At 38.0% G+C, this 24,076-nt stretch overlaps 3 protein-coding genes across 7 annotated transcripts in view; 2 read left to right on the top strand and 1 right to left on the bottom strand.

Moving 5' to 3' along the window:
• Positions 1–6,155: 6,155 nt before the first annotated feature.
• Positions 6,156–13,992, top strand: PJVK (pejvakin). Its single transcript, XM_015635544.2, has 6 exons — positions 6,156–6,366; positions 8,380–8,575; positions 9,855–9,996; positions 10,700–10,817; positions 11,819–11,923; positions 13,250–13,992. Exons 1-6 carry the CDS (start codon positions 6,156–6,158, stop codon positions 13,549–13,551), a joined length of 1,074 nt encoding a protein of 357 aa, XP_015491030.1. The 3' UTR covers positions 13,552–13,992.
• A 1,238-nt stretch (positions 13,993–15,230) lies between these two features.
• Positions 15,231–20,139, bottom strand: FKBP7 (FKBP prolyl isomerase 7). Its single transcript, XM_015635545.3, has 4 exons — positions 19,568–20,139; positions 18,144–18,295; positions 15,921–16,054; positions 15,231–15,593 (listed from the first exon to the last, which is right to left on the bottom strand). The coding sequence occupies exons 1-4, from the start codon at positions 20,122–20,124 to the stop codon at positions 15,432–15,434; spliced, it is 1,005 nt and encodes a 334-aa protein (XP_015491031.2). The 5' UTR covers positions 20,125–20,139; the 3' UTR covers positions 15,231–15,431.
• PLEKHA3 (pleckstrin homology domain containing A3) overlaps positions 20,098–24,076 on the top strand; it is a 26,649-nt gene continuing 22,670 nt past the window's right edge. For 3 of the 5 annotated variants that reach the window (XM_033516032.1, XM_033516031.1, XM_033516030.1), the window contains exons 1-2: positions 20,467–20,836; positions 23,740–23,856. In XM_033516032.1, the coding sequence (XP_033371923.1) occupies positions 20,482–20,836; positions 23,740–23,856 (472 nt within the window). In that variant the 5' untranslated portion in view covers positions 20,467–20,481. Of the gene's footprint in view, positions 20,238–20,466; positions 20,837–20,862; positions 21,012–23,739; positions 23,857–24,076 lie in introns of those variants that run through there. The other 2 variants (XM_015634246.3, XM_033516033.1) reach the window with 2 other exon arrangements.

The following is a 24,076-nucleotide window of genomic DNA, read 5'->3' as shown; positions in this document are numbered from 1 at the left end:
TGCTCTGAGGCACAGGCACACTTCATGGGCCCTGTTAAACCATTCCACAAGTGAGACTCAGCTCTGCTTTCACATTTGTCCAGTTGAGACCTGTCCTTTACCTCTGAGTGCTTTGGATGACTGTGACTCAGTAGAATTACTGTGCATGAGTGAAATGTCATTACTTAATTGATAAAAAAAAAAATCAACACAACAAACCTTTGGGAATAGAGCATGAGAGGCCTGAGAGGCAGGACAAGCAATCTGACACCTAATTTAGCACAAAAACTCTTACTTTAGGTATGAAAGTAAATTACATATTTTGATTTAATCTAAGCAAGAGACAGGTGATGCTTCTTCATAACCACAAACACGTAGGCGCTGTGGTGTGGTGAAGTGAGACAGAGTGGGAAGCTATTGACAGGATTTCATTCTGACTCAGCTAAAGGAGTTGCCCACAGAAAGCTGTTCCAAGTTTCACTGCTGCTACAAAAATCTGTTCTGATATGATGATACATAGCATTTTTGCACAGCCAACATATTATGGTTCTCCAAGTCCTCATGATCTCATTAAATATTTAAGTTGGCCTAAGTGTTAAAAAACCACTGCACTTTAATATGGAAAATTATTTTTCAGGTAAGTAATTGTTACTAAGTCAAGTTGAGAGAAACTAAGCTGAAATATGACTTAAACCCAGAGTGCCAGGGGCTAGCTGAGAAGGTTTTCTATTTTAGTTGTGTAGTGAGTCTAATTTTACTTAAGGGCAGCAAATAAAATGTCTTATATTTTGACTGTCATTTTTATTTCTGAGAGCTATGTCTAAGATTTAACTTAGAGTGGATAAAGAGACAGGTTAGGTTGTATATCCCATATCTATATCCCAAGTGCATATTAATAATGCTATATTTAAATAATTCAGGGGAAAAAAAGCTGTGCATAAATGCATGTTACAGACATGAATGTGTTGTGAAGATGCTTTTTGCCTGTGATGTGAGTACATTAGATTATGTTTGTAATTACAAGGATAAGTGCCAAAGCAGAACCAAATATACAGTACCTTTTCTCACTGATGAGGGTCTGGCTACATTTCCTTCAGTAAAGAAAATAAACTAATTACTAGCTCAAATTTCACAACCACCCTAGGCTTCTTGAGCACGTTTTTTGACAAGTCAGTGGAGGAAAAAATTATAATTAAACATTCTCAAAAAGTTACTTGTTGGACTGAAGATGGAATACAAGTTCTGGTAAGGATGCCGGATTATTTCTTTCAACTGATAAAACTTAAGGTGTCAAGTGTCTTTTTAAGTTTCTCTTTTAGTAGGTTATTTCTGAGGGCCTTGCATTACATTTAGCAGTCAAAGAAATTCAGGAGATAAAGCACAAAAGCATGTCCATCCTTCAGTTCTAGTTCAAGACCTGATCTCATTTAAATGCTGTTCAACTGGCCTAGAATAAAAGTATAAGGCTACTTTTTATGTTTAGTGACAAGAATTTTTTATGTCACCTGTCTGTTAAAATGTTTAATATCTGAAAGTCTATTACTTTATGCCTACATGTGTGAAAAGAATGAATTAGGAAACTGGATGAAGATATTGTAGCATGAAAAGGAACAGGCTGAATAAACATAGAGGTGATTATGAAAGAGGCTGCTGAATTCTTTCATGCCCTACTGATGTAATGTTATCTGTTTATAAATACTCTATGCAAAGATCTGAGAGTACTTTGTAATGGTAATAATCAGTTCTTCCCTGAGAAGGGGTACATTAGCACAGCCACTTACTCTCGAAGTTTCACAGACAGAGGGTAATCGCCCAATATCAGTGAACAGCTCGTGTCAATGCCAAAAATGAAAGCAGTCCTGCTGCTCAGTTTAAAACATAAGGAGAAGCAGCAAGGAACAAGCTGTCTATGACTGAAGGAAGTTTCATATAGATGTAACTGTACCACCACCATCAGACAGCTTAGCATGGACAATGTGAGTTATAACATAGTCGAAAAATCCTTCGTTTTGTAACTTTTCTTCAAATACAGTGGCACAGAAGCGTCTCCAGTTCTATACCCTCATACAGGTGGAAGCCCACAAAGGTGTCCTCTCACAAAGGCACACCTGCTGACAGATGATGGTTAAAAAGGATTTAGCCATTTGGGCATCATCCTTCAAAGGAAGGGAAGCATTAAACATTCTTTAGGTCACACTGCTTTGTTTTTTTCTAGATTTGTCTTCACAAGCTAATAATGCTATGTGAGGAAAGTACCTTTGTTGTATACAGTAATGTTTATGTAACAAATAAAAGCTGGAAGGTGAAGGGAGAAAAGAAATCTTAAGCGTTAACTGACTGGATAAACTGAGCTGGTATTGAAAACTTTAAACCGAAAATTTACATCATGTTATGCTGGTAATTTATTTAATATCTTCTTACTGAGCAAAAAGATGCTGTCAGTTTCCAGACTGAGCTGAAAGATGTGCCTGCTTCTCACAGGTGGTAAGTGCAAATATACTATCTTGGCAAATCTGTCCTGGAGGACTACTTTTTTTTTACTTTTTACATTTCTTTTTGCTAAAGGCTTTACAGCTAACACATCCATCTGTCCATTGATAATATTGCCCTTAATACTGGGATTACAAAGTTACAAAGAAGCAAAAGCTGAGACATTTCATAGACTCTAAAGATGGAGACATATCCATATATAGATTAAGTAATCTATATATATATATACATATCCAAATATAGATTAAGTAATCTGTATGTCCATGAACAAAGGTTTGGAATCTGAAAGGTAATTCTGTGGAAGAGCATGTAAAACAACCACCAGGTATTAAAATATCATGGTATTAAACTACCCAGTTTTGCTCATACATGAGAATCTCTAGACAAATGCTACCTTAAAAAATAAAAATCAAATAAGTCAAATGCTGTTAAACTCACTCAGGTTGTTGGAAAAAACCGCAAATTGTGTAATGAGGGCCGTATTTTGTCCCATAAAATGTTATTTTTGTTACCTCCTGAAATGTACCAGTGTCTGTATTGCACAGATCCTGGCTTTCTAGGGAAATTCTCATGCCATATGCTGGAAAGTTATGGAATTTTGTGAGTAATTTTTTCAGTAGCATTTTCTTTTGCTGTTTTTAATATGTCAAATTCTTGCACTTGTTCTTTTGCAGAGATCTGTAGGTAAACATAATACAGTTCAAAGGCACTTAAACTGTTCAGTTTCCAGGAGATCTGGCAAGTGATGGCTTCTTTTTATACACTAAGAAGATATTAAACAAATTACCAGCATAATTAGGTGTAGATTGTGGGTTTAATCCTTTCAAGTGAAACACCAACTAAGTTTATCCAGTCAGTTAACACTTAAGATTTCTTTTCTCCCTTCAAGTGGATAATCATGCTAATCTTATGATATGGTTGTCTGTGACAAGAAATAAATTAAAATCAGATCAGTTCAAGTGGATTACAGATGGTTTAAGATTTCTGGATTGAAAATAATGAAATAATTCCATATTTTCAGTTCCTTGGACAAATCTCTAGTTTGCACCACCTTAGATCACCTTATAAATGCCTCTTTAGACACTCTATAATTACAGGTTACCAACATTCCTGCAAGGGATAATGTAGGATAACTTTCTAATATTAAACCAAAAATCATTATGGAACTATCTATTAACTACAAAAAAACTTCTGCATCTTCCAGCACTATGCAGAGAGCAGGATTGTCTAGATTTTACTCTTAAAAAATCTCCATGTTCATATCAATACGATGTAAGGAAAAAAATGCAATATTTAAGCATAAAACATTCTCAACTATATATAGCTAATATTTGCTATGTTACTACTCCATGGCTAAGACAACGATGAAAAAACAGAACTTTTCCTATGTAGGAAATAAACTCTCTTGCTGTTCCCTCCAGGGGCAGATAACCAGGCTAGAAAAGTCCCCCTGCTTTTCTGGTGGTGCAGAGGGGAGGCCTGCTCAGTGCCCTTTTGTGGCTCTGTGCAGAGGGAACATTTCAGCCCAGACCCTCCCCAGGGAGCAAATGTCAGCAAGGACTTCCATCTGCACTACTTGGCAAGACAAGGCAGGATTTTTTTTATTCCAGTGATGACTCAGGCATAACTTATGCACTTGGAAATTAAATGTTTTTAGTTTGTTGGTCACCCAGAATGAGAGCACGCCAGGGCTGCAGAAACACTGAAGTTCATAGGTACCAAATACCTACATGTGCCAAGTACAAAAGTGTCTAGTGCTGAAGGAGCAGGGAAATACCTTAAGATTCTTCACTTAAATGTGCAAAATTAGTGAATGTTTTCAGAACATGGCAGTGTTACTGTACTTGGACTCCTGTTCTCTGATCTGTGGCATGAGGACAAAACAAACATCGGCTGAAGCATTTATGATGGATTATAGGGTCTTAGAGTAATGGGAATAGCATGTAAACGTATAAAATGAAACTATTCATTATCAAAATTAGCTAGATCAGATTGAGTATGATCTATGACCACATACTGAGTAAGAAAAATACAAATGCATGTTGAATAAACAGTGCCAGCTGATCGTCATAATTTGTAGGAAAAATAGTAACCTGTCAAATGTATCTATACAGGATTCATCTAAACCAAGGATCAACGGGCAATTTTAAAGTTCCCTTAGATTTTCCTTCCCTTTGAAAGCTTTTTCAGTTCTGCTAATGTGCTTTGATTGAGTAAATATGCACAGGGTTTTTCAGATAGTATGAATTACAGCAAGAATTAATTGCAGCCTTTCCCATGCTTTCAATTCAAAGTCTGTATATAACCTGACTTGATTTTTCAGCACCCTCTAGAGTAAGCAGAAAGATCCAGCAGCCTTTCCTTTCATCTTAGATAGCTGAAGTAATGCCCTTCTCTTTTTGCCATGTTGCTGGACTTCCTGGTACTCTGAACCTTCAAACATATTATGGAAGTGGTAAATTCTTAAATAGGTGTTCATATTATAAAAACAGTCCTTAAGATACTTTCACATGAAAACCTTACTTCAGAAAAAAAAGCTAATCAAACCAGTCATTACCTGGCAACCAGGGATAATATTCCTACTGTAAATTTACAAGCCTGTGGCTGATGCTTTACCTACTGTAACTGCAAAAGGAGTCTCTGGAAGAAGTGCTACGAGGTTTAGCCAGTTCTGTGTTCATCAGTCTTACTAGAAAATCAAGTAATTGTTTACATGAGGGTGGGTCAGCTCCTTTGCCTCTCTCACATATCATCCACAGTGCTCTCTACTGTCTGTCTTTCTTTTCAGCTTTCTGTCCTTTTACACTGCTGCTTTGTATCTTGGATCCTTGAGTTGCTCCTTGTTCCTCTATCAATACTGACATTCCTTTCTGCAATTTTACTTTTATTATTTAGCATGATTCTCACAATTTAATGAGGTTTTCAGTAGTCTGAGCTAAATGCATGCAGCTCAAGCCTAGCCCTTGGGTCACAGACAGCTAAGTCCATAGGAGATAAACATGATGAGAGCCCACTGGTGTTTCCCCCCTGTCCCCAGCCTGCTCTGATCTTACACTTGAGCCCAGCACAGCGCTCAGTCCCCAGCTGAGCTCTCCCTGGTGGGTGATGCCAGTGCTGTGAAAGGTAACACCATCTCACAGAGCTGCCTGTGCTCATCAAAGTGTAATTCCAGTGCCCTCCCAGAGCATGTCTGGGCTGCTTTGTTGGTGCTGCTAAAACACCAGAATTCAGCTGCAGCAAGGAACCAACAAACAGCAGTACACCAATAACTCCTAGTGGGAAGTTTATGGAAGTTAGTTTTCTGTCTCTGTAACAGAAAAAAATAAAAAAATTAAAAATTGATTTTTTTAAAGAGCGGTAATAAACTGCCAAGAAAAGGGTGCCATTTCCCTCTCAGTTTACACTGGTAATTCATTATTCATCAGGAAGAATTAGAGAGCTTAACTGAAGGTCTCTGAGAGAAGTCTCAAACAGTACACCATAGAAATTAGGTAGCTAAGATGCTGTTGATTCTTTAAAAGTGAAATATAATTCAGTCTAAAAAAAAGCAGCTTGACAGATTTTGTTTTTCAAAGCATGTTAATTTGTTTGCAAAAACAATATAAAAAGAATTGAACATGGGCTCGAAGTCTGGAAGCTACACTTGATACGGAGCTTTTTATTATTATCATTATTAATGTCATAATATGTTTGCTGCTGCAACCAAAAACTTTGTTAAACAGGTTGGTGATGGAGGAAGATTAGTTCCAGTGCCCAGCCTCAGTGAAGCTGACAGATACCAACCTCTGAGCCTTGTGATTAAAAAAAGAAAATGTTCACTTTCAAAAAAATCTAAATTTGCTTCAACACCTTTCACATTAAAAGACATTCTTCAAGGGGAGAAGGAAATTTCTGCAGGTAAGATTTTTATCTTTCTTCAAAGTGGAAAAATGGATATCTTCTATTAAATACATAGTAAACGTGTTTTAAACTGTGCAGGTAGTATGATGTTTCCTCAGTAAATGGTCAATAATATTTTTCTTGCTTTGTCATGTAATAATTTTTTTTTTAAAAGTACAAATAAAATTGGTAAAAAAAAAAAGGACTTTCTGGAAGAAGAGTGATGAAAGTAATTTATACTAAAAAGCCTTGATATTATCTGAAACTAGTATTAAACAAATTGACTTAAGCCTTGTTTTTTCACAAACCACAAATTCTTGACAGATGTATGTTGATTGTTTGCTGCATAGAATTTGTTTAGAATTGTACTCCTTTCTCTGTATACTTATTTTCAGGTGAGTAAGAATGGCCTCAGTTCTGCAGCTCTTCCATGCTGGCAGTCCCTGGTGCTGAACTGAGCTCTGCACAGGCAGAAGTATTTGAAAACAGCTATTATATCTGACTGATGTAATTGGATTTTCATAGGACTTTTCCCATGTTTGCAACCTTTGTGGTGTATTTAAAGAGCTTAACTGTTTTTAAATTGCCTTTTCTATGCAGTAGAGTAAAATTTGGGGAGATTCTATGAGAATTATGAGGTGCAAAATTGAACTATACTGCCTATTTCTTCCTGTACACACTTGGAAAAGTGTGTAATTCATGTCTATGTGCTCTGTTTTCTTGAAACAGTTTCATTCCTTTAATTTTTTTTTTAAGATGTAGATTCTGACAAAATTATTTATTATATTAATTGCACAACAAATGCACAAGTTGAAAACTCTACTGAGACAAACTAATAAGAGTATAGGAAGACAGAAATACCACTTGATCCCACAAGAGGGGATTTCAGGACACAAACATGATAAGAAAAATTTTAATCCTATGTCTTACATTCAGGAGAATTCAGCTGGCTTGTCCTGAGTGAAAAAAATTCCAAAAATCTCATTTAAAAAGTCTGAGGAAAAGGTTGCAAAATCTCATTAAAAAGTCTCACAAAACCTTACTAGTCTTTTCTGTAAAGGTTAAATTTCATACACAAAAATTATTGTCCTTTAACGTAAGCAAAGAGGTTTGTAATTGAATTTCCTTTTTTATGTGACAAAGACAAGCATTTCCAATCCTTCTGGAATTATGAAAACTATATGAAACTTCTTTTTGGTTAAAAAGAAACACAAAGAGGATTCAGAGTAGGTGACTTCATAATGTCAGTTGATCCTAATACCTTCAAAGGATTAAAAACAAAAAAAGGAGTAAACCCCAGATTCTGGACATCTAATCCCTGTGTTCATTTTAAATTAGTAACCAATGTGTTCTAGTATTTTTTCTGTTAGTGTAATGGAAATTTATTTGATATTTTAAAGACATTTTTGCAGAGGTGCTTTGGTACCTGCCTTTTGATTCTACAATAATTGAATGCAAACTTTCAAGCAAGTTAGAATTAATCTGTTGTTTTCCTACAAAATAAACTGACATAGTCCCTGGGCAGAGTTAATGTTACTGGCATACCCATGTCTCATTCATGTATTGCAAAAATGATGAAAAATTAGGGTCTTTGTATGGCACCTAGACAAAATTCAGAATTCCCTAATATTTTTTATACAGTGGCTTTAATTTTATTCCTAGTTTTTAATATTCTGTGTGGCCTCCACTGAGACATTTTGAGTTTCAGAGCCCCTGTCATTAAAGCCAGAACACACTACATGTGTAGTTTTTATCTATCAGCATCATGGTTACAGGTAGAAGTTCTTGAGGAGAATAATGATGAACACAGAAATTTGAAAATAGCTGTGGTCAAATGCAGGACTCCTATGTACTCTTTCCATCAATCATCAGTAGTAACACCAATAAACAAGTGCTCAGTGTAGCTCTGAATATCATATCATTATGAATTTCAAATGATTATGCACGTGGGAATGGTACTATTTATTCTTGCTATGTGAAAATACTGTGTTCAGACTTTTCATCACACAAAGGATATCTTCTTTTACTCAGGTGTCTCATCTTACCAGTTGCTCAACTATGAAGACAAATCAGACGTTTCACTTAATGGCAAAAGAGGAAATCAGATAATGAACGATGTTGGTTTTGATGTTGCTGGATCAGATTCTGTTGCCTTTAAAGCTTCGTTTGGCATAGTGACCAAACACGAAGTTGAAGTACCAACATTACTAAAAGAACTTACTACAAGGTTGTATTCTGTGTTTTGATTTCTGTTTCCATAATTCTGATTCATACAGTTAGGTTGAAAGTCTGAAGTGGTTAGGTTTTTATTCTTTTTAGTCACCATCTGATATTTACAAGGGTATCAGGCTGGATCACTGGGATTAGACATATGACCTGTATATAATGCATGCTGCACAATTTTTCTGAATTCTTTGAATTATGGTGCATGTCTGAGGAGGAAAAAAAAAAAAAAAAAAAAATCAGAGAGGAAGAGTCATCCAAACTCCTATCTGTGCTATACCATAGTATTGAAAATTTGAAATCTACTTTGAATAATATTACCCAACTTCAGGTTTCAGAAATAGGATTTCTTTGTCTTTGATAAACTAGAGAGACATATATATTGTTGCCATTGTAGGTACTTTGAGGTTTTATGAAGCTATTACACAGCCCTTTCTGCAAAAATCAAAATAGGTTTATCTTCTTGAATTTTTCATAACCTTCTGTGACTTTTCTTTAGATTCAGTCTCTTTTACCAGCATTCTTGTTGAGTTGTGGACAGTGAAAATGAACTTGGTGTTCCTGTGGTGCTAGCACAGATGTCAAACATGTTGTGGTTAATTCTAGGTGTAATTATTTTTTTTTGTATTTCAAAGATTGTCCCTTGGTAACAATGTCATCCCAGTGAATCCCAGCAGTGCTTCCCAGTAAATTATTTATGCAAAATAATTTATGCATTATGCAACATTTGGCATTTGCAAATATATATTGTTACCTTGTTGTTTTTTACCAAGAAGTGCATGCCATTTTGTATCTGCAACCTCTCCTTCCATATCTACCTTTTCCTAGTTTATTTGTAACTTCCAAGCATTATCATTAATAACTGGGGCTGAGGAAAGAGCATCTAGGCTTCTGAAAAAAAGATTCAGTGTTATAGAAATGTCACTGTTTGTAGAAATTCTCCTACAAACACTTGTTTCACGATTGTTCAGTATTGTTTATAAGTGATACAGGATTTTTTTTTCAGTTAATGGCACTAAAATCAGTCTGATGGACAGGCTTTGAATTTTCCAGGGTGTCACAGATATCCTCTCTAACATCTGTAAAATACTGTCTTTCCTTGAATGTTTTAGTTCTTCTGTTCCCTAACACTGAAAACCAGTATTAAGCTTCCAGATATCTCCTTGGTCGGTTGTTTTACTGCTATGAAACAGACATTATGGTGATTCATTTACTGACTTAAAGTTAGCTGCTTTGTAAACTGCTACTTATGTCTGAATTTCCTTCCTGCCTCTTGATTTTAGAAAAATAAACTTTGATCATTGTCTAGTCCACCAATCAAGAAAAAGCAGGATGGAAATTTTGTGTGTGGTCATGGAAAGTATTCGAACTACAAGGCAGTGCTCATTAACTGTCCATACTGGAATGCGTGGAGAGACAATGAGGGTAAATATGTTTGACAAAGTTCTGTAACCCAATGATCAAGCATAAAAAACTAATTTTTATAAATTTTATGGTTTGATTTAATTGTATTTTTATAATGTAAGCTCAGAAAAAATCTGAAGTAAATAAATATTGTACTGATATAAAGTGGTTTAGAAGTTGGTCTTTGGTTAGCAGTGCTTGTGTGACTGAGGGATGGGAAATGCATGAAGGGATGGCCAGACAATGAGCCATTGCTTAGGGTAAAACCTTGTCAAAAATGCGGAATTACTACTTCTTAGTTTGGCTTTCTAATAAACATACAACTTTTCTTTCATTATTATGGTCATCTTCTGTAACACATTGGAATTTCAGGTTATTATTTGAAGGTTTGGCATCTTGTTCCATGTCTTATGCTCTTCCTCCCCCTTCCCCCTCAATGTGTTTGAATAATTAAACCTACAAGTCTTCTAACTTCGCTCTTTCTACTATTTATAAGTCCTTCACATAATTTTCTGTAAGTGATGCAAATTACTCTCTCTGTATCAAAACTTATTAAAATGCAAAGCAGTTAATAGAAAATTCTTTAGTTGTGAAATTTGATCTTCAATTTTAAAGTTTCCCCCGGCATTAAAATTCTCAATATATGAAGTTAAGATTAGTATTATGTTTATTTATTCATTTCAATTTATAACTTTTTTTCTTTTGATCATTCTCTAAATTATAGTTTCACATAATTGAAGATCAGAATTATAAAGGGCGGGACAAAGCCATTGTTTTTCCTGCACATACAACTATTGCTTTTAGTGTATTTGAACTCTACATTCATTTGGATGGTAATTTCGGTAAGTGATGTAAATTACTGTCATTACTGCTATTATTTATAATGATACACATTTTTAAAACTGTTTTATTGCTCTTGATACACATAAGCTCTTGATATACCTAAGCCCTGATCTCATTCAATGGGATGCTTTAATTTTATGTGAATAAGTATTCTGACATTCTGACAGAAACAGTGCTTGAAAAGATGAACAAGGCAGGAGCTAGAAAATAGTCTGCTGTGGGAACATTTTTTAAAAGTTAGCTTGACTTTGTATTTTTTAAATTCTGTGGTTGCATGGAACTCAGTTATATTTCTAGCTGGCAAGGAACAGGTTTCTTAGACAATCTGATCAGTTTTGCATAAAACAGGCAAATACAAAGATAAAAGTAAAGAAAAAAGTGTACAGAACTTCTAAACCAGTATCATTCTTTTTCTGTTGGGGATTTAATTTCAGACTGATACATCATTTGCATATATAAAAATCTAAAGCTATTTGGAAGGAAATAATTGCAGTAATTGGAAACAAAAAAATTTTCATAGCTTAAATTTTACCTTAAAGTTTTTCTTTCAAGTTATGGATAGAAACATACATACTTCTTTTTATTTAAAAATAAGTTTTAATAGTTGATTCAGTATTGGAAGTGCTGAGTACAGAACTCACAGCCTCGCTTACTATGTTCCATTTCTACTTTCAAGTAAGAATACAGGAATGTTTGTCCTTCAGAATCAGGGCTTCCATTGGTATGATGCTGACTGTCCTGACCCCTTAACATGACCATAATTTGTGTATACACCAAAACAGGCCCTGAGGATGTTAATTGAAAACTGACAGTTAAAAATTCCCATTGAATCTGTGGGCTATTACTGCATGCAGAGTTGTATTAAAAAGTTGTACTAGCCATTAAAAATATTAGAAAAGCTAAATTTAATCACTGTTAACTTTCTTGATTAGAAAGCATATTAAATTGTGCAATTATAGCCTTTATATTTAGTCCTTTTAAAAACTTTTTATTTTTGCAGAACTCTGTGTGACTCCAATTGCAAAAGGAGGATTTGAAAGAGAGAAATCTGGATCATCTTCACTGATCAAGTTAAGGAGATTAAAGAATAATTTGTTTCATCGAAGTATGTCTATTGATATTTATATACAAATGTCTTATTTTAAAGTGTATCTTTGTTTCTTTCATTTCTGTGCAAGATGAATGTTTAAAGAAAAATTTTGATGCAAAATGTACCTTCCAATTTCTAGTATTGAAATGATAATAGAGTTACTAAAATTTACATTTGAGAACCTGTCTCTCAGAAATAACAGATCTGTTCATTAAACTCTGAAGCTCTTAAAACTCATGGCTGTTGATAAACTGGTACTGAGGTTACAGCTATAGTTACACTGCTAACTTAACACTGAATCTATTTCTTGTGTTTGCCATTTACAGCTCGTATTATACAAGTTATAATTACGGTAATATTTGAGGGCAAAAACTGTAAGTTTGAATACCAAACTTACTGAATTACTAAATATTAACTGCAATAATTGAATGTACTCCTTAGGCAGTAAGTTCCTGTGGCAGGGCATGGCCAGGGTACCATCATAGTCCTCTTTTTTTTATTCCAATATGAACATAGCATCCAACAAAAATGCGGATCCCTGTATGAAGCTTTGAAACAAGATCTTAAACTTGTAACACTCCTCGGTCCAAGTACTTTGGAAATCTGCAGATCTGAGTGTGAAGATAAATGCTGAGCAGTAAATGTGTCCTAAAGGTTGCTCTGTTTAGGTGTCCTTTCTCCTCTCCATTCTCAATCAAAGGATCAATGGAGCAAGCTTTCAGTGCTGCTCCAGTTCATACTAGAGGAATAAATCTTCAGTGGGTGTGATACATCTCAGGAACTGTAGCTGCCTAAAAGTTCTTCACTCAATCTAGTCAGTCCCTGAAGAGAAAGGGAAAGGTAGGTAGTTCCTACCTGGCACATCTGGATGCTCAGAAATCTGCTAGGAGGTTAACAAGGAGTCCTCTGAGTTTTCTAAACATTTTAAGCATTAGTGGGATTTATTTTTTTTTTTTTGTAAATAATAGGAAATAAAACTGAATTTACAATGTTTAGAACATAAAAGTAGAAATGCAAAAATAGAAATAGGGAAGTACACAGCTGTGGTTTGACTTTGCACCAATTTATGAGAAGCCTGCCTCATGCCTTCCTTTAGGTATATTTCTAAAAACATAATTACATAGGTCATATACAAAAAAATCTGGCTTTTGTCAGTATCTTAAGTGAAGCTGAAGAAAAATTTTCGTCACATAGGTTTTTGATGGGAAGCAACCTATATGGCATGCTTAGAACAATTTTGTGAACAAGTTGTTGTTTCTATAATTAAACTGTCATTTTTAAACAACAGATCGTAATGTAATAATAAATCACTGCTTCTTTTTCTTTTGTGTTCTTTTTCAGATAAAGGAGTAGTGGAAATTGTTGCTAACTCTGATCCTTACTTGGAGGACCTTTTTGCAGATTATTATGAAAAAGCTGCAAGCATGACTGATCTCTCTACAAGCTATCTCAGAGACGGTTCTCATATCCGAATTAATTTACTCAATAACAACATCCCCAAAGGCCCCTGTGTCCTCTGTGGAATGGGAAGCTCTAAAAGGGAGACAGTCTATGGATGCCTGGAATGTTCTTTTAATGGACACAAATACGTACGACTGCATGCCGTGCCCTGTTTTGACCTCTGGCATAAGAGAATAAAGTAACTGATCCGGGTAAGTGCCTGTTGTCACAGACATGGGCATAACTGTGCCACAACCTTTTCAGAGTTTGTAATTATGTCTCCAATTGTGAAATGCAAAAGAGTGGAAGTGCAAAACGTTTCATTATGCTGTTATCTTCCAATTCTTTGCTTCACAGTCAATGACCCCTACTTTAAAATGAACATGAATTCCCTGACATTGCTGTTTTTCCCAGAACCTACTCACTATCATGATAATGAAAAACGTATTTGTAAATAGTATTTTCATAATGTCAAAACATATGCTAGAACTTAATGTTGTTTACACAAACTTGTTGTTAAACCCCCAAAATGTTGCCTTTCTCTACATTGGCGTATGATGGTTAAATGAGAATATTTGTTAATAATTTAGTGTTCTCATGAATGTTTAATTGAAGTATCAGATTAAAAAACATGCTAAGACTTAGCTCAGTCTAATGTTTCAGTTACAAAATGGAACAACTGGAACTATGGATGGGAGTTTCATATTAGGGTGCTGTTGCCATGTATCAAGTTATATTTATATATATATATCATAAAAACAAGTTTGTTTAGATTATTAAAAAGTACCAGCCAGTCCCCCTGCTGCAGTTGGATTTTATGTCACAGCTGCTCTTAACTTTCTTTTATGTGCTCAGAAAAAAAACCTACTTCGCAGAAAATGGTTTGGGAGCTTATGAAAATAATGGAACTGCTTATTCCAACAAGACTTAAGTCTTTAACAGGTGCATCCCAGCCTCAGGAAATTGAGTCTTTTGAAGACTGGAACACCAGAGAGCTGTATCCAGGGCTGGGGCAGGGCGCTTTTAAACCTCTCACCACAGTTTTATCCTGGCAGAGCAAAAACCTTTTTACACCTTTTAAAATTATTTTAAGGATAACCCAGCTATGGAAGCTTCTTTCATGTGCGCTGCCACTTTCACTGTGTTCATCTGATTATTAGATGTTGAAATGAATACAGACATTGCTTTTCATGTGAGAAGAGTGAAGTTTTTTGATGTGCTCTGCACAAGCAGAACAGTTAACAGATGTAAGTACTGTCTACTAACTATTGCTACTTCTTGGTATTTTTCCAGTGAGGAAAACCAGAATGACTCCCAAGTAATTAAGTAATTGTAGTATCTGTAAGTATCTGTAGTAGCTCCCATCATCTTCCACCTCATTCAGTTAAATGATGATAGTGTAGATTGTTAACTTGGTGCTGCTGAATAAACTGGCTAACTTGATAATTTCACTAAGTCAAAGTTTAAAAACTCACTGAAAATACTGCTTTTTCTTCAATACCAAATTATTTATGTTAATATTACATCAAAGAGGTTATTTTAAATGGCTTTAAAAACATATTTGTTTTCATATAACATTCCATAGACTAAAGTTTGCCTATTTTAAGGCCTTTTCTAGTTAAGTGCTGCAAATGGCCTTTCCTCCAGAAGCTAGGCTAGAAGCCTGCAGGAGTCTAAGAGTTGTATTCCTGGGATTCTGTTTTCCATTTTTATTTTACAGGGGATTGAGAAGTGTTCATCATTTACACTCCAGCTATGTCAAAGGATACTTAAGTTTTGTGTGCTCAATAGAACAGAAATAATTATTTTCATCAGTATTTCACCAAACGGGACTACTGTGCAATACTGTAGATTGGAACATGTAGGAACCACAAATAGTAGATCATGGTGTACTTCAATTTTATTTCTTTTTTTTGAAAGATCTGACACATTTTCTTAGCTGAATGTTAAAAATAAGATTTTTACAGTCACCTTAAAAGATATAAAAAGATTCCACTATAAAAAAAATACAAAAATTCCATGAAAAAGTATTATTATTTAGAATTCAGTGTCCAGAAAACAGCCAAATATTTTTTTTAAGTACTTAGAGTTCGTCGTGCTGGTAGACATTGTACTCCTTTGCTGATATGAAGCCATCTCCATCATGGTCATTCTTCTTAAATATATCAGCTAAGATTTCATCATGGGCAGAGGGATGACGTTTTTTGCCATCTCTTGCAAATTCTTCTTTTAAATACTGGCTTATCTAGAAGAAAAGAAGTCAAATCTTTGTGACTTTTATGCCAGTATTCAATCTAGCTATCTTCAAGGACACTGGGGGTATAATATAACAGTAATATATAATAATATAAGTATATATATGTATATATATACACAAATATATACAGTTTGTCTACAGGAAATGTGAGACTTATTAACCTATTAAAGCAAATTTCAGCAAACTACACCACAGTGTAGTTTGTGTAAGCACACAGAAACCTTACACAGTCAGTTGTCATGTAAAGACAACACTGATGCAGCCACACCTATAGTTTTATAAATTACTTGTTTCTAATTATTTGCATCATATTACCTCAAGTTCAGAGAGTTTCTTGTCACCGTCCTTGTCTATTTGATTAAATGCTTCAACACTACGAGGTCCCTTATTTACTGCATAAAGTTCAATCTCAAAGACCAATGTTGCATTGGGTGGAATCTTGCCCTGTGCTATGAATAAAATAAAAAAAAAAGCATTTAAGGAATCAGACACTGTGGGCAGAGATCACATGTATGATAAGTTCACATGTAAAGCATATTTTTAATTAAAAAAGGCAGTGTTAATGTTCAGATTAAACTCTGAATTTAAATGTACATCTAGACAGGAAGATTGATTGTGTTAGATAAATTATTTTGGAGGAAACTTGCTGATCATGTACCTGCCTGAAACAAAAGTGTATTACATACCAATTCAGGTACTTTCAGAGATTAGGTGAATGGTTATCATGAAAAACGAGTACTTCTAAAGTTCTCACTCTCTCACATCCTGTCACATGACAGGGCTTATTTAGAGACTGGTTCTAAGATGTAAGTCTTTATTAAACAGATGCAAGCTGATTTAAAATATAACAGTAGTAGATCAGTGCTCCTATGCATTTTCTGTCTGAAGAAATAAGCAGACAATATCACGTTTTACCTACTTTGTATGAATTATACCTATGGTAAAAGGTATTTTACATATGCTGTAAAACAGTGTTTAAAATGTACATCTCAAAAAGCAGCAACAGAATGTAAGTCATCTGACTTGCAAAAAAACCCCACAGAAACATCAAACTACTGGAATACTTTGGCTCCTAAATTAAGAGAACAACTGTTAGAATTCTTTGTTCCTAGATCAAAGTATTTTCTGCCACCTGATCTAAAACCAGCACTGCCTACAAACACAGGTCCATGTATCATGTATCTGGTAAAAAAAAGGGAACTGAGAAGAGACAGCAACAAACCAATGCAGTCTAAAAATAGTGCCAAAAGAGCATAAAGAAATCATGCAATGTAAAATTAAAACGTAAGCATGCAAGCTGCCAAAGCCAGTGAGCATGATGTTGTAACCTCAGAATTTTGAGCTTGTGTCCATCCTTCATAAACTGAAGAATCTATACTGTTTGTAAACAGAAGATAAACAAAACTATTACACTACTCATCTAAAAGAGACATAGTAAAAATGTCAGGTTTCAGAGTTCAAAAGGCTTTAACCTTCCACGCTTTAGGAAAGTAGTTTTAAATACATCAGAATATAAATCATGATTTAAATACCACTTACAAAAGAAAGAATACAGTACTAGAATTCAGTGCCAGTAGTTTACAAATATACATACCAACAAAGGAAAGACACGTAAAGATTTAGAAAGCCACATGCACTTTTCTAGTTCAAGATTAGGTAGGCATCTTCCCCAGCATGCAGGAATACGCTGAGACAGAAGACAGGTGTGCTGTAGGGAAATACTACTTCCTTCAAGTGCTACCTGGAACAAATAGTTAATACTAGTATTAAAGAACATTTTTTATTTGAATTGGTGTTTTTCCTTTTTGTATGAAATTGTATTGAAGCCAAAACTGATGCATTGAATCCTGAGATACCATACCAAAGTATTATTATAGAGCAAGAGTTGCCTTTTCACAGAAACTACTACACCCATGTCAGAACTGAATTCATCTACATTTAAGTGCTGAAACACTGCATAAGACTTGTAGTGGAACTTATAAAAAGTAATCTGCACACTGAATTATCTTATATTCAAATCAGGTTTAATGAATTGCACTGTTACAATTACTGTGTAATGTGATAATGAGAGCCATTAACTATTCAGAACATAAGCGGTATTTTAAGCAAATTATTTCTACTTACATTAATTGCACTGCATTATATCCCATTTTACTCAGAAGATGCAGATTGTCATTAAAAGGCTAAACAGGTAGCAGTCAAATAATAAAAACCAAATGTGACTGGAATGTAATAGATTAACACAATAATGCTGATGTGTCTCCAGGAGATCTTCCTTTTGCTGCTCATGTTTCACACTGTGGCAGTACTTGGGAAAACGCACTGGGTGGCATGCACTGAGTTCCAAACTGCAAGGCCTGGCTGTGGGTCTGTGCTCAGGACTTCTGAACCCGTGTAGCAATGAGCAGGGCTGGGGCTGCACAGCTGCACTGCCTCCAAATGGGAGCACAGGTTCTTACAAACATCTACAATACTGTATGTTTGAAAGGGTAAAAACACAGGAAAGACAAAGTTTAGCATTAAAACTTCTTTTTTTACCGTATCCTTGCTGTCCGTATGCTAATGATGGAGGAATTGTCACTTTCCGTTTTTCTCCAGGACACATATTCATCATAGCAATATCTAAGCCTTTTATGACTTGTCCAACACCCAGAACAAACCATTTTGGATGGCCTTCATTTTGCGTCCGACTATTAAAAAAAAATTCTGTATGAGTAACATTAATATAGTATTTTTTTACATATATATAACTTTTAGTTACAGTAAGAATATGGATTATTAACACATGAGAATGTTTAGAGTGCAAGAATACAAAGTATAAACACTTTTTCTGCTACATTTATAATTTAAAGTCAAATCTTGAGATAAATATAAGTGGAAACCTCCTTTTTAAACTAAAAAAAACCAAAACCCTTGCCTTTGAACTTCTTATGAAAACATCCAATCTTCCTGATCATGTACACTGCATGCCAGAAACAAGGTACCACTGCAGAAAGTCTCCAAGAAGAGGAATGTGGGGAGCACTAGAAAGTGAAAATGTCTTTAGCAGTTCACAACACTGCACGATGGGATGGGACTGAGAGTGCAGGTGTGTGCTGGGGAAACCTGGCAATGTCAGCGACAGTACTGTGTGCTCACCTGCCAAGGGCCAGGTCAGATAGCCAGTGCTAGAGACAGCTTCTGGTCGTATGAGACATCCCCAGAATGTGCACTGCAGAAAACAGCAACTGAGCAAAACACCCAGAGAGCACTGGGTATGCTCCATGTGCCAGTCAGTCACTTCAACAGGCAAAGAAATGCAAGTGAAATGGTACTGTTAAATGTAGAATTAGCCTATACTGATTCTTTTCTTGAATTATACAAGAGGGGGAATGGATCAGGATTTTTGTAATGAGCAAAGCTATTGTCTGAGAATAGATGGATGACGCAAAGTGAAAAAGCAAAAGCCTAAATGATAACTTTGTGGTAAAATGGATGGCTCAATGAATCAAGAAGGGAAACAGCAAAAGGGACGAGGCAAAAAGGCTGCAAACCACTACTGTAATAATGTGGCTGGCACTGCACAGTGCCAACTATGTGGGAGTGCATGCTATATAAAAGTTTCTGCCTAAAATTGTCAGCGTACATTCCTACCAGGAGCTCCTCCTACCAAGCCGAGTTTTTCTGCACGTATTACAGCACAGCAAATATCAACATGATGGGGGCTTTTTTCTACCCTGCCAAAGAGGGTCTCCATGTCAGGTGTGGGCTACAGGCTCTCCAAGTTTTTCCGTGTCGGGCTCCTTCACTGGCGACGGCCGCCAGCCTCGAGCAAAGCCGTCTTTGATTTCCATCTTTTGCCTCTGCGCTTCCGCTTGACCCTAGGGAAACTGCACCCTTCAACATTCGCTTAAGGAAAAGAGAAGGCTGAGGCGGGGAGAAATTACTGCTGCTGGTATGGTCAGTGCTGCCAGGGGGCTCACCTGCAGTAAAACTTGGATCCGTCGCTGGCCAGGAACCCGTCATAGTGCGCGTTCAGCAGGTCGCCCTTCTTGCTCTTCGGGCTGCAGGCCTCGGGGAGGTGCAGCACCTCGATCTGAACCTCCTCCTCCGCCGCCGTGCCGCCCTCGGCCCGCGCCGGGGCCGCCAGCAGCGCCAGCGCCAGCAGGAGCAGGGGCAGCCCGCGGCCCATGTCGCTCCCAGGCGGCCGCCGGCGTGGCACTGTCCCCGGAGCGCCGGGGGCCGAGCCAGCGCCGCCGCCCCGCCTCAGTCGCGCCGGACGTGCGGACGAGCCCGGCCCAGGCAGCGGCCGCGGGGCGGGCGGTTCTTCGGGCCGCCCTCTCCGCTCAGGAAGTGGAAGGGACGTCGGAAGCAGCCGCGGGGCGGCGGGGCCGGGAGCACGGCCGGGCGCGCATGGGGGATGCAGAGCGCCCCGCGGGGCGGGCGGCGCCGCCGGAGCCGCCGCGGCCGCCGCGCCTGAGCTGAGCGGCTCCGCCTCCGCGCGGGGGAGGCAGCGGCGGGGCCGGGAGGGGAGCGCCATCCCCGCGGCGGCCGCGGCCGCCCGTACCCCGCGGCGGAGCAGGAGGATGCGGCCCGGTGCCGGGCTCTGAGCGATGGAGGGCGTCCTGTACAAGTGGACCAACTATCTAGCGGGTAGGCGGGGGGCAGGCCCGGGGAACGGCCGTTTAGGGCTCGGCTCGGCCTCGGCCGTGATGCGCTGCAGGTCCTGCTGCAGCCTGGGGGAATCCCGGCGTCCGGCGGGCGGCCGGAGCTGTCGGTAACGCGTTGGCTGAGACATTTGTGCTTGGAGCCGAGCCCCGGCGAGCGGCCGAGCATCGCGACGGAGGCGGCCGCGGGGCGGCGGCGCCTGGAGGCGGCTCCGGGTTTGGGCCGGGGGATGCGCCTGGCGGAGCAGCCCCAGCGCTCCCCACGCTCACCCGGGCCGGGCCGGAGCCAGGCGAACCCACTGCCCCTGGCACAGCCCGAACCGTGCCCGGCCCGGGCCTTCTGCCGAGCCTCTCTCGCCACCTGGATTGCTCCTTGCCGAGTTAGTCAGAGACTCTCAGCAGGACAGGGAGCTCCTATATCCCAAACTGGAACACACACAATGAGCTGTAGTTTCATTAAGTGCGCTTTTGGAAGCTCTGCAGACAAAAAGTGCGCCAAATGCCAGCATTTGCCTGGTTTTGTTTGGCTGATCCTCTGCTGTAATAGAGACTCCTTCTCCCTCTGGAGCGGGCAGTGGTGTCAAGGTGAAATATTTCTTCGCTGATACTGTGATAAGACTAATTGTATCTCCCAAGCCGATCAGCGTTGGATCACATACCGTGCTTAATCTTGCCTCTTGTTACACTGCTTTGGCAGTATCTTCTTTGCCCTCTGGTTCTTGAGCACTTCATATGTGGAATTCTGCTTCAGCATATGCAGGTTGTGAGTGTGGAGTGGCGTGAAACTTGGTTCTGAGGGAGTATAAAATGTGGGCTGCGTTGTGAGGATTGTACGGATGTGCTGTGAAGTGTACAAAGCATAGTCTTGCATTTTTCAGAGCAATTATGTGTCCACAGATAGGAGTCTTCTGGCAAAAGGGAGCAGTAATTGTGCTGTAATTAGATACTTGATGTCTTTGTCACTTTTTCACAATAGGAATAGAGAAAACTCATAGAGGAAAAGTTGTGAAAGAATGAGCACAAGGTTGTTTTCAAAACAATGAAAATTGTCACTTTCACTTATATGATTGAAAATGTTGCTGTAGCAAAAGATAAATGGAGAAAGGCAGTGAACTCTTGTGGTGTTTGCTCTTCTTTTATTTAATAAGCAAATACTCACCAGTAGCTGTGAATGCTATACACACAATAGACTGTTAGCATGCAGCTAATTTCTGCTGAAATCCAGTACTCCTCTGAACCAGCAAACTTCAGAACCCTTCCTTAGGTTTATGCTGGCCAACAGAGAGCATCTGCTCCTGAATTTCAAAATTAATGTGTCAGGGATTACCTAAAATCTCCGGAACGTAGGAGGGCAGCGTTTTTTAAAAAAGTAATCATATTAGTTTAAGTTTTGTTACTGTCTGCCTTGTTACTCTGCTGTCTGTATAGTATCTGTTTTTGTGGCGAAATATAGGCTGTAGTACTTGTCATTAATGCTAGACACCAAGCAGCAAAGGAGCTTTATTGTTGCTTAAGTGTTACGGAAAACATTTAATTTCTTCCTTCATTAAAAGCAAACCAGAAATACAGCTGCTTTTTTATTTTTTTCTCCTCAAATAAGAATTTGTGAAGTACAAATTCGTTAAATATTTTCTCAAATGTAGGATACCGCCCAGTTTCAAATTACAAGAGGTGCTTTTGTTCTTTGCCTTGCTTCTGTGTGGCCTTTTAAATCCTTTGCTTCTGTTTTTTTCCAATATTAGAATAATGTAAGGATGGAATAGTCATTCATGTAGGTTTCCTTTTTAGCAGAGTAAGACTGTTTTGACAGGCATTGACAGGAGATAAAGACAGTACAGTCTTGCAACAGATTGTAGCAGAAAAAAGATCCGTGCATTTTTGAGTTGCATTTTACAGGACAGTCTTCTGAATTGCATATTCTTTTAGTGTTGACGTACACACGCCACTTGAAATTTTTCCTGTATGAGTTCTTATCCTTTAGAGTTTGTGGTTTTTAACATTCTGCTTTTGAGTGTGGACATGCTTTTTAGTTACCACTCATTTAAAAAGACACCTGTACTTACTGTTAAGCTAGTAAACAACAAAAAACAAACAATACACAGTTACATGTTACTATTTCTTTAACATGAAATGGTAATGTGATTTAATGCAGCCTGGTCTTACTTTCATGAATTAGTGTTACAACTTGTAATGACTCTGGTGCTGGAGAGTGTCCCCAGAAGGGCAGTGGAGCTGGTGAAGAGTGAGTCGTACCAGGAGCAGCTGTGCCAGCTGAAGGGGCTCCGCCTGGAGAAGGGGAGGCTCAGGGGTGACCTTATCACTCTACAACTCCCTGACAGGAGGTTGGAGCCTGGCCAAGGTCAGGCTCAGCCTCTCACAGATAACAAGTGACAGAACGAGAGGAAATGGCTTCAGGCTGCACCATGGGGGGTTCAGGTTGGGGATCAGGAGGAGGTTCTTCATGGAAGGGGTAGCATTGGAACAGGCTGCCCAGGGAAGTGGTAATCACCGTCCCTGGAGGTGTCCAAGAAACAATTGGATGTAGTCCTTAGTGCTTTGGTCTAGTTGACAAGGTGGTGATTGGTTAAAGGTTGGACTAGTTGATCTTTGAGATCTTTTCCCACCTTTAATGATTCTAAGATGCTATGAATAGTATGAAGCCTGAAGCTGGCTTCTGTGTCTGGTACCTGCCTTAGCCTCCTGTGTTAAAATAGAGTGCTGCTGGATGACCTCAGCTTGCTCTGTTGGGGTGGCAGCTGGAAGGCACCCTGGGCCACAATGTCATATCACCAAATACCTAGAGGTTTTTGGCCACACAGTTTTTGCCATTCCAAACCCTAAACCAAGCAGGAAGTTAAAGTTTGGTGTCAAGTTGTAAAATAGAGGCATAATCTGCTCCTGTTGTACAGCTGTATAGAGAGTATAATGGGCCAGTGTCATTGTTACGCTCTAGTGGAATATTTTAGTGCGGTGTTATTTGTAGAAACGGAGAAGGTGTGAATACATAAGTGTGAAATATAAAGTTTTCACTGAAATACAGTAGCTAAAGGACATAGCGTAGCAGTTGGTGGCGTCAGTCATTTATTTGTATCTTACAAATAAGTTTCTACAATCTTAGAAAAATCTGCCTGAAAAATATAGCTGAATGAGAATGGTTTTTCAGAGGTATGTAATTCAACACAGCCTTCAAAACAGAATTCCATGGTGGCTAAATTAAAATTTAATTTTTCTCTAGAATGGAATACAGTGAAAACAGAAGAGAGTTGCTGATCTTGCACCCAAAAAGAATGGGAGTGAAATATCCACATAACACTAGTCTGGTTATAGAGTGGCTCTGGTCTTCATACCGCACAGATTGTTTACTTCCTAGTGTGTTACAAGAATAATTTAATCTTTGCCTCTTTTATTAAAGTAAAACAAACAAAGAGATTAATTTGATTTACAATTTAGGAATTAAGCCTTCTCTTTCACATTTTTCATCTCTCCAGGTTGGCAGCCTCGGTGGTTTGTTTTAGACAATGGGATATTGTCATACTATGATTCCCAGGATGATGTTTGCAAAGGCAGCAAAGGAAGCATAAAGATGGCTGTGTGTGAAATAAAAGGTAAGAATTAATAGAGTTCTGCTTGAGAAAATTTTAGCTGCCATGGAAATAGAAAAGATTGCCAATCATACATTTTTGCATCACATGTTTTTCCACCTCTATTTTTGTTTGCTTGTAGTCCAGTGTGCCAGCTTCATAGTTCACAAATAATAAAGAATGTTACTAGAGTTGTGTTTTGAGATTTAGAACACACCATTTATTACTCTTTGTTTTTAATAGT

This window comes from Parus major, chromosome 7 (genome assembly GCF_001522545.3).
Source record: "Parus major isolate Abel chromosome 7, Parus_major1.1, whole genome shotgun sequence".
Lineage (NCBI taxonomy): Eukaryota > Metazoa > Chordata > Aves > Passeriformes > Paridae > Parus > Parus major.
The sequence above is the reverse complement of the archived record's forward strand: the minus strand, read 5'-3'. Positions and strand labels throughout refer to the sequence as shown.